The sequence below is a fragment of the Tupaia chinensis genome, unplaced genomic scaffold, assembly GCF_000334495.1.
Source record: "Tupaia chinensis unplaced genomic scaffold, TupChi_1.0 Scaffold000288_2, whole genome shotgun sequence".
In the NCBI taxonomy this organism is placed as follows: domain Eukaryota; kingdom Metazoa; phylum Chordata; class Mammalia; order Scandentia; family Tupaiidae; genus Tupaia; species Tupaia belangeri.
This window is the reverse complement of record NW_006159773.1, coordinates 3,355,365-3,366,811: the sequence shown is the minus strand read 5'-3', so window position 1 is coordinate 3,366,811 and position 11,447 is coordinate 3,355,365. Positions and strand designations below refer to the sequence as shown.

The following is an 11,447-nucleotide window of genomic DNA, read 5'->3' as shown; positions in this document are numbered from 1 at the left end:
GGGGGGGGTGGGGGTGAACGCGGGACACCATCAATGGCACTTAGGCATAAAACACAGACTCTTCTCTCATACAAACAAAATCCATAATCCACTGCTGAGGGAGCAGAAAGCCAGCTTGGATCCAGCATTCTGCATTGATACAAAGCAATGGTTAGTTACTATTAAGGGAAAGGCAGGGAAATCTTTTTTTTTTTTTTTTTTTTTTTGGGGGTTTTTGCTATAGGGCGTGTGCGCTCACCAGACAGACAGAGACAGACAGAGAGACAGAAAGCGAGAAATCACCCCCCCGGGGGGCGGGGGGGTGGCCACACCGCAATCCCTTCTCCTCCATTCTCCTCTTGGGATCTTGGGCATGCACGCACACACACCCGGCGTGAGTTTTAAGCTACCGGGTCCGGGACGTGAACCGCGGTCTACTATGTGGGAGTCTAGCAACATAGCCATTGCGCTAACTGCTGGTCCCGGCAGGGAATTCTAATGCAAAACGGTCCACAGACAGAGAAAGGAGGGTTGGCTGTCACTCTCGGGTGGGGCAAGATCATGGAAAGAAACCCATGCCTGAAACTCAGACGCTTAAGACCAGCCCTGTACCAAGTAACAAGCGACAGCAACCCTTTGTTGAGGGAGTTCTGTGGAAAGAGAGACATCCTACCTGTCACGGACAAGCAGGTCTTGCTTGAAAGGTGCAAGAACATTAAGAAAATCGCTCTAGACCCCTAGGACCCACAGTAAGAACAATTTTGTCAGGAAATTCAATACTTCTAACAAATTGATAGAAAGATATAAAATCATTAAAAATAAGACTTGGTGGTTGAGGGAGCCAGATCCCAAGTGACTGACTACACAGTTCAAATCCCAGCCCAAGTGGCTTAAAAACATGCCAGTTGAATGTGCGTGTAAACTCCAAATCATGACAGCATGGAGAAATGGAAGAAAAGGGTATGACAATGCCCCACTGGGCATGCTTTCTCCCTCTCCCTCTGTCTCTGTTTCTCTGTGTGTCTGTCTCTCTCTCTGGCAAATGCATGTGCCTTCTGGCAAAATAAATGAATAAATGAATTTTAGAAAGCATTAAGGATACACAAGATTTGTAGGCATTGCCAATCAACTTGACTTAATTGGCATTTATAAATCACTATACTCAACAACCACACCACAGATGTTCTTTTGATTACACATTAAATATTCTCCAAAACAAACTACACTCTGAATTGTTAAAAAAAAAAAAAAAAACACTTTATTAGGGGTCAGGCAGCAGTATAATTGTAACACAACTGGACCCAGAAGGAAATGGTCCTGGGTTCATATCCTGGGACTTTCCTGAACATACCAAGTACACACACACATGTGCTATAATCTGGTCTGGCTAAGACTATGGGTAGATCACTATGTAAAGACCCTGTTGTAGTGCCTCTGTCTCTGCCTTTCTCTATCTCCCTTTCTCCCTGTCTCTCTATAACAGAATAAATAGATAAACTTTAAAAACAATTTTTACTGGGGCCAGCAGATGGCACAGCAGTTACATTGCTGAACACCCACATGGATGACCATGGTTCGAGCCCTGGATGCAGTGGCTAAAGCTCATGTCCAGGTGCATGTGTGTGTGTGCCCAAGACCCCAGAAGGAGAATGGAGACGGGACTGTGGTGTGTCCATCCCATCTGGAGGATGAGTTCTCACTTTTCCTCTCTGTCTATCTCCAGTGAGTGCATGTGCTCCCAATTTTTATTTTAAAAATTTTAACATACTTGAAATAACAAATTAAACAAAGATGTTCTTGGGCCTTAAGAGATTTGAACAGTTAATAACAATAAGGAAGAAAATTTCCCAAATATTAAAAAATTAAAAACATTCAGAAAATATGATTCTATTATAAACCCTACAGTGCATTGGTATTTCACTCTAAACAGTCAATTATCTTTTTTTTTTTAATTAAGAAATCAATAGGCCCCAAATGAAATCCTTGGGGAAAATGATTGAAAGGTAAATTTCATTTCAATTGAAATAAGAATATCATAACAACCAAAGCCAACTAAAGATAGAATATGCTGCCTCTAGAGACAGAAAATATTATATAACAGAGATTGGTATAAATATATTGTATTAAAATATATATCAGGGGGCAAAACGATGCAACCATGAGAAAAATCACTGAATTAAATTACTTTAATGATCTGTTCCAAACATTAGAGTTTATTATCTCAACAAATAGTCATTCGGAATTCCCGGATTACAGTGATAAACTCACAACATTTATCTTTAAAATGGCAGGATAAAGTAATTTATTTATAAAATTATGAGCGGGTTCTCAGCTTAGAAAAATCATTCTCATATTTTTAGCACATATAGAAAAATACATATCAAAAAATATCATCTTTATTTTGACCTACAGATACGTTTAACTAGTTGAGTCTCGCTTACACACATTATACTAGATGGAAATTCTAGGTGTTAAAGCCATTTCAAAGAAACAAAATTCTGAGACTAAAAGGTGATTATATGTCTCTAAGTCAAAATTTAAATTACTAATTTTAGGTTGAATAAACCTAAACTTTCATTCAATTTCCTAATACACTTCACTAAAAAACAAAGTTGAGTTAATGTTTTACTAACAGTTATCACACAAAGATCCTATAAACAGGAAAAAAAAAAAAAGACACGTTTCTAAAGTTAAATTGTGACAAGTGTAAAACAGCAAATCAAAAGCTTATATTCAGCAATGACTTTGACTTTTGACATAAATAAACAGAATATGTGAGTCATCATCATGATTTGAACAAAGTACCTTCTCAGAAACTACACAGAAAGAACAAACGAAAAAAGATTCAGAGAAACTGAACTAAAAGACAAGGCAGTTGTGTGGTAGTTGAAGAAAATTAAAAGGAAAAACATAACATATATAAAACAAAACACAAGAAAGAGCTACACCATAAGGAAGTGCTAATAAAAATGTGAAATTAAAACTTATTACTTGAACTACTACTTCATTTATCATCTATAGAAAGCACATCACTAACAAAATTATTTAGGTTTAACATTGTACATAGAACGATAATAATACATGTTAAATACTCAGTACTGTGCTTATCATAAAGTAAGCACTCAATTTTATTAGTAGCAATTTTAATTATAATTCCAAGTTCTCACTAAAGACCTCATATATGAGTCTGTAAAAGTCTAATTGAGAGTTTTGTACAAACCAAAGAGCATTTTTTTTTTTCTACAGATGTCCCGATTAGCAGACTTTGATGGTTCATTGTCTTGAGCACTAAAACAAAACAAAAAAAAAGAAATTAAAATCCAGATAATTTGCATAAAAAAATTTAGAGTAAAATGTAGATCTGAGTTATTAATCTTTCATAGTACTGTGAACACTATAGTTAGATATTTTTAAAATTGAAGATAAAATCCCAACATTTTCTCTTCATATGTGGAACCTGGAAGTATTCAAGCTCTATAAAAATATAACCTTTTTGGGGCCAGCCCCGTAAATTAGTGATTACGAGAGCTAAATCCCTCATTACTGACTAGTTTAAATCCCAGCCCTAGAAGCTTGAGAAAGACACCTGGCTCATGTGTGTGTGTGCCCAAAATTCTGACAAGGAGGAGAAATGGAGGAAAAGGGACTGCAACATAACCAGGTTCCATTGTGTGTGGGGGTGGGGTGGGGTGGCGGGCAGGAGAGGGTGTGCACTCTGCTCTCTTGCTGTCTCTCCTCTTTCTCTGGCAAACACAGACACTCTCTGACAATAATACACATGCACACACACACATATATAAATATTTTCTTCAGGCAGCTTCACTGGCTTTATAGGCTCTACAATAAAATCTTTTTTAATAAAAATAGTTGTCACAATAAGAAAAATAAATATAAATTCATATAAATAAATCCTAAAAAAGATTATAATGTATGATCTATGCAACGTACTTGGAAAATACTGATCCCTAAAATATTTTTCCTTGGGGTTGGCCCCAGTGGCTTACATGCCAGTTACTCGCGTATGTGCCCAGGTTCCTGACAAGACAGAATATTACAGAAAAGAGGACTGCAGTATGACCAGGCTCTGTTGAGGAGTGATTTCTCACTCTCTCCCTTTTTACTTTCCTCTGCCTGCAACCTTCGTACACATGCAAAAAAAAAAAAAAAAAAAAAAGAAAAGAAAAAGAAAAAATCTTTCCTTGGGTAATAAGAGTTAGGAAAAACAAAAACTCCTTCAAAGAAAACTTAATGACTAGAACCTAACAGCAATTTTTTTTTTTTTGAGAGGTTTTTGCTATAGAGCGCATGAGTTTGCCAGAAAGACAAGAGAGACAGAATGCAAGAAATTACCCCCCAATTACCCCCCAGAAGGAATGGCCATGCCACAATTCATTCTCCTCCATTCTTCTCTCAGGATCTTGGGGACGCACACACACGTGCCCAGTGTGGGTTTAAGTCACCAGTCCAAAACGCGAACCAGGGTCAGTTACATGGGAGTCCAGCAACATAGCCATTACACCATCTGCTGGTCCCAAAAGCAAATTTTCTTATTCCAAGCACTGTTTATATATTACTTTTCTTCAAAGAAATTAGAAACCTATCTTGACATATGACGATATTATCTTCCCTCTACACCACAGGTTGAGAGTCATTCCTTCATATAAGCAAGCCACCAAAAATGACAAAAATTATAGAGATTATAAACATAAAATATCTATAATTTCCTTTCTTTTCAATGTAACAGAAATATATATGAGCACTGATTTTACAAAGTAAGCATAAAAGTTATCTACTCAGTAAGCTGAAATTGAAAAAACTTTGGAAGAAAAATTCACATTATAGGAACATTTTTAGTTTAGTTCCAATCAAACTGAATCACTATGACATTAAGATATTTTAAATTGATTTTAAGTCCATTTAATTATAAACTTATTTCTCCTTTCATTATTTAAAACAAATTTATATACTTTATAATGACAGAAACTTATTCAGAACACCTTGGCATATTTTATAAACAAAAGTTTATTCTTTAAAAGAATGCTGTAAAATACAATAAATTTTCATTCAACACGACTTCCTTTCCCGTTTTCTGCTTTTATTCCTTTCTTGCTAATAGGAAGGCTATTCATATTCTATTCCTTTCTAATTTTTCAGTAGGTTCCTATAGGCATGGTGTTATTTCAAGGGTAGAATTTATATTATGTACTATACCTTTTATCTCCAGCAGATGAAATTCGTGTATTTGATTGTTCTGTGACATCATCATCATACTCGTTAGGAGGCACAGTCCCTCGTCTGTTCCCATGTATCCTTAAAAATACATGATCTTACAGAGCATGTTCCACATACCGTGGACATTCTTATATCTCTTTGGTGTTTTTATATTTGATGTTGGAAACATTAAAGGGAACAAAGTGTTATAATGAAGTTTCACTGTAAACACATTTTCAAATTAACTCAAATGAGATTTGTTTCAAATATGATCTGCTGGTAAGAGATGCTAAGAGTTTAGATGTAATAGTCCTTTTTTAAAAAAGAAAGTTATTGGGCTGCCCCTGTGACCTAACAGTTAAGGAGACTAGACATGATTCAAGTACTGGTCTAGATGCTTGAGATACAAGTTGGGCACGTGCACACATGCCCCAAATCCCAACAGGATGGAGAAGGCTCTGGCATGACCATACTCTATTATCCTTCTGCTGTCTATTCTCCCTCCCTCCCCCTTCTCTGTTTCTGGTGAGCACACACATCTTCTGACTTATAAACATTAAAAAAAAAAAAAAAGAAAGAAAGAAAGAAAGAAAGAAAGCTTAGCTTTTAAAGATAAAATGGTTATTATAAATTGTTTCAATACAACTTCTAAACGACTTTAATTTCAAAATTACAAATATACTAAGACTTTTTTATCATTCACTTAGTCAGTGAATAATTGAGCACCTACTGTGCACCAAGTACTGAACTGGACAGCCGCTGGACTCATGAAGATTATGTTCAAAATGAGATCATTTTTTTCAATGAAAAGCATAGATTCTGGGAATTTTTTTCAATGTATATATAAGCCTTTTTAACTTAAAAATACAGGAGCAGTATGACCATAAATTACAACAAATGTAGTAAGCCAAACACTGCAAATCACAGGAAAGAATAAATGTTACCAAGACTTACATGGAAAATATAAACACACAGGCCAAAACATGGGCAAAAAACGATTAGTTCACTTTACTCACAAAGTCATAAAACAACAGAAAGAAAGATTAGAATGTTTCTTATTTTCTACTTTAAAAACAATTTTAGAAAACAATGAAAAGTGTTTTTCAATTAATTTTTTGTTTCCATTTGGCAAACACTGATTTTTAGCTTAATTTCTCACACCAGAAATAATATGATTTTTTACACCAACATTTTTTCATCATCCATGAAAATAACCGTTTCAAAAGAGATATTTTCTATTTATGACTACTGAGTTAGACTATAGCACCTTTCTCAAGAGAACTATTAGAAAGAAACATGGCTATTAAAGTGTTATTCAACATTTTAGACACATTTCATTTTCAGATTAAGAAAATAATTTTTAGAAGAAAATAGACTTTTGCACAGAACCAGCACATAAAATTCTCTTTGTTTCCATCACACAAGTCATTTTAAATATCATCTGAGGAGTAGTTAATCTTAATATTATGACCTGGCATGGCACATGAATGGCTTCCATTACTTATCCAAATCTAAAATAGAATCATACTCTGGCCCTTTCAAAAAAGAATTACAAATTTATTTCAATTTTTCAAAAGATGGCTAGTTTTATCTCATCTAAAGCCTAGGTGCTCAAATTTCTCTTTTAAACTGACAAATCAGTTTAGTGTCATTCCTTAGGTCTACCATTTAAAGAATTGGTAAGAGGCCGTAGGTGGCATGGTAATTAAGGCACTGGATTCCCATATGGTCAACTGCAATTCAAGTCCCAGATCTGGCAGCTTGCTTTCTCACTTTTCCTCTCTCTCTCTCTCTCTCTGATCAAATTAAAATAATAATAATAATAATAAATAAAATTAATTTTTTAAAAAAAGAACTGATGAATATGAATTCAAATTCAATTTTGTAAGTAACAATGCCAGTCAACTGGACCTATATAAATACATGCATGCGGAAGGGTTAAAAGAGCAGGGCAGTATGCATATCTTTAGAAAGGCATTTTTGCATAGTTGCCCTTTGGCTGGCACCTAGGTAGTTACCTAAACAATGCTGAACACCTGCTTTTTTTCAGGGATCTGGAATTCTGGAACATGCTAGAAAACAGGTATGACCAGCCTCCAATAAAAATGTCAGGCCCTCACTCTCTAACGAGCTTCCCGGTAGACACATTTCCCGATGGTGTCATAATCTGATGCTAGAGGAATTAAGCATCTCCTACACAACTCCAGTGGGAAAAGATACTTGCAACCTTGAGCCATTTCCTTTCAAGTCTGTCCCCTGTGCATTTTTCACTGCTGATTTTGCTTTGTGTCCTTTTGCAGTAATTAATCATAGCCATGAGTATACTATACACAAAGTACTGTGAGTTCTAGTTAATCACCGTATCTGAGGATGACCTTAGGGATGACACAACACATAAAAGTAAATTCACTGATGTGGTAAAGAGGTGTCTGTACATGTGTTTAAACACAGAAAAATTGAAAATTACAAATTGGAATTACAAATTACATTTTTAAAATCATGGGATTCCAGAATGAAAGGTTACATAGATACACAAAAATTTGTTCTAAAATTTATCTGGGGCTTGTAGCTTCCTGTATTTTTAGCTGCCTGAAGACAATGTGTGGATTTACAATTATAGCTTATCTTTTGTACACCTGTATCTACTATACTAAAAATGACCTATAGATTCTTCAGTACATACAGATAACTTTAAGTTAGCACCATAAGCACAAGAGGTTATTTTCAAAGTTTATTCTAAGAAATTAAAGAACCTACTTATATATAAGACCAAGGTCTCTGCCAAAATCTACAGTAAAACCACCAAGTTTTCCCAGTAAATGGACCACATAAAAGATGTTCTAAAGGTGTTATCTATAACTGAAGAAAAAAAAAAATCATTAGTAAGATTGTAACCATCCTCTCTCTGTCACTGGTAATTCTAATAAATAAAATCAGGACTGAAGGAATTCAGAGGCTAAAAAAGAACAGAGAGATATGTATTTCACTGTAAAGACAATAAAATCTGGAGCCAGCAGGTAAAATGGTGGTTAAGACACTGAACTCCCACATGACCAACCATGGTTTCAGGCCCATACCTGGAAGCTTGAAAAATCACGCCAGAAACCTGTGTATGTCTGCCCAAAATCCCAAGAGGAGAATGGAGAAGGGATTGCAGCAGAGCTGTTCCCCTGGAAGTGATTTCTCACCTTCTCTCTGTCTCTTTCTGCAGAGAGCACATGAGCCCTATGACAAAACCTAAAAAAAAAAAAAAAATCGTTAAAAAAATTCAATTTTACAAACTGACACAATTTTGTTTACTTTTTGTTAAATAAAGGCAGAATTGCTGTTTACAAATAGAGATTCTACAAATATTTTTTAGAGTTATAATTCAACACCAAAAAAAAAAAAGGTCAAAATTGGAAGGGAACCTAAGCTGTGAAGGCAACCCACAGTTTAGAAAAGTAACTATCTTATTCTACATAAAAATACCCTTGCAATTTTATGGAATTTCCATCACTTGCTAAACTTCCTTTCATATTTCTAATAAATGCAGCATTTCATCTCTCTTTAACTATTCCTATTAGTTCACTTTAACAACTTTTGGTGGTAGCTTTAAAATTTAATCTAGAAACATTTACTCATGCAAATGAAGTCCTCTCAGAAGAAAGGAACCTTCCAGTGACAGTAGTGGTTCTACCATGGCACTCTCTTAAATCTTTTCAACTTTAAGATGTAACTGATAGATAATAATATCCAGAAATAAAATGCATACTGTTTAAGAACCACCAGATTCTAATCAAAGTCTAGGGATTCAGTTTAAGTCCAATTTGTCCCTGGGAAGTCCTTTCCTTTAGCTGTAACTTTCAAGCCAGAATGAGAATAAGACTAGCCACAGCCACATGACTTAGAAGGAACTTATCTACATATTCTATGGATTTAAATACATAGGTTCACTTACCACACCTCAACACACTGGGTTGTGACAGAAAAGGACACACCTCATAAAACAGAATTTGCCACCTTCGACAGGCAAATTAGATAATAATTGAGGAGTTAAAATAATTTCAAAATGTTTTTACTACCCCACTATCAAAGAAAAGGGGAAAAAGGTCTTAAATGTAAAAACTTTTCTTCCCCCTGTATATTTTTAAGTCAATTAATTAATTTTATTTCACATTGATAGAAACTGTGAAAACATTTACATTTCCCCACATTATAGCACATTTCACTGGAATAGTTCTTGCTATAAATCTCCCTGTATATTTTAAAGTCATCAACTCTAGTTGATTTGGTAAATGTTTTAATGGCCAAGTAAACAAAGCACAGACTATAGGTCAAGTTTACCTTAAAAATTAAGTTAACCAAAGGAAGAAAAGCAAATTGTTTAAAATCACAGGTTATTTTCAACTCACTGATTTGAACATGAATGAAAAACTCCTAAGTGAAAATGAGTAACTTTTCCTTAATAAATCTCAGAATCAAATTATTTCAGAAATAATTTATAATGTTTATGCTATCAGTAACAACATACTGTAAGAAAAATATTTACCATCTTCTGGTCCTAAATTGACACAGCTCACAAGAAGGAAGAGTTCAATTTCTCCTTACTTAAAAAAATTATCTAATTCATGACAATGTTAGATGGATCACTTTCCTTTCAAAACAAGAATTTCTTTCTTGTGAATAAATTCTACTATTAATAGTACTCTCACTATAGAAGTCAAAGAAAATCTCTGAGATGTTAACTGTGGGTCACCATTTGTTCATTCATTTTTTTCAGTTCTCTCCCAATTTTTATATTTACTTTAATAACTCTGTTTTCTATTGTCAACCCCCATCTTTAAAGTAGGGAAAATAATTAGCCATGTGCCACGTAAATATGTTTCAGTCAATGAAGGACCACATATGATATGGTAGCCCCAATAAGCACCACATGGGAAATAGCCTAAAGTCTAGGTGTACAGTAGTCTATAACACCTAGGTCTGGATTAGTACATTCTATGCTGTTTGCACAACAAAGAAACCCCCTTAAAAAGCATTTCTCTGAACATATCCCTGTCCTTAAGTGATACATGACTGTATTAAAAGGGTCCTTCGATCCAAAGTAACTACTAAAGAAAAAAACTAACACCAGACTAAATGATGTATGTTCTAATAAGTTGTCACTCTTCATTTATGTCTACATATTAAGCATGTATACTTTTTATAAGAATATAAGCACTGAGACAGCTAAGGGCATGAGGCTTAAGGCAACTAGATCTCACATGGTCAACAGCCCAGCTCAATTCCAGAATCTGGAGGCTTGAAAAACACTCCAGGGACATGTGTATGTATGTTCCAAGGTCTCAAGAAAAGCTTGATGAGAAGGGATTGCAGAAACGGTCATTCCCCCAAGAAGTGCTTTCTCACTCTCTCTCTCTCAAGTCCACTGCCCTATAGCAATTTTTAATTTTGGAGGGAGAAAAAAAGGAGGATGTAAGCCCTAAACCTAGTGGTTAATAATGATTCTAATTTCAAAAGGAATGTTATTTCAGAATTTTACATAATGACTTATTAAGTATAAATTAGAAAATATGAAAATTTAAGTAGATTAACTTTAGAATTAGGTAATATTAATCACATAGAAACAAAAAAAAAAACAGCATTTTTAGTACTAAAAACTTCTTTTACTCATTAACATTGCTTAAAGTAAAACTTAAGGTAATAATATATTAAGTTCTACAGTTTAAGTTAATGAACAGTAAAAGCTAGGATAGACGTATTTATTTTAAAAAGAGTCTATAAATGTTCAAGTATCATAAGACACTCTTCTTTAGAGAGCTCCTAAAATGTTACATAATTTTACAGAAAGTACTAAAAACTTCTTTTACTCATTAACATTGCTTAAAGTAAAACTTAAGGTAATAATATATTAAGTTCTACAGTTTAAGTTAATGAACAGTAAAAGCTAGGATAGACGTATTTATTTTAAAAAGAGTCTATAAATGTTCAAGTATCATAAGACACTCTTCTTTAGAGAGCTCCTAAAATGTTACATAATTTTACAGAAATTGGTAAACTGGCAGTGATTCATAATGGAAGTTTAGGAAAGTAACATAATTTCCTGAGAAAAGCTTTAGCTTTCCCATCTTTAAAGTGGGGGAAATTTTTTTGGGCAATACATTATGGTATCTCAAAATTTTAGGGACCAGCAGTTAGCGTAATGGCTATGTCGCTGACTCCCATGTAGTCAGCCGCGGTTCGCATCCCAGACCCAGTGGCTTAAAACTCCTGCC

At 34.6% G+C, this 11,447-nt stretch overlaps 1 protein-coding gene across 1 annotated transcript in view; it reads right to left on the bottom strand.

Moving 5' to 3' along the window:
* The window catches only part of CSPP1 (centrosome and spindle pole associated protein 1), a 154,710-nt gene that overhangs the window by 89,622 nt on the left and 53,641 nt on the right, over window positions 1–11,447 (bottom strand). Inside the window, exons 9-10 of the mRNA XM_006150462.3 lie at window positions 5,191–5,289; window positions 3,200–3,267 (exon numbers count right to left, since the gene is read on the bottom strand). Of these exons, the coding sequence (XP_006150524.1) occupies window positions 3,200–3,267; window positions 5,191–5,289 (167 nt within the window). The remainder of the gene's footprint in view (window positions 1–3,199; window positions 3,268–5,190; window positions 5,290–11,447) is intronic.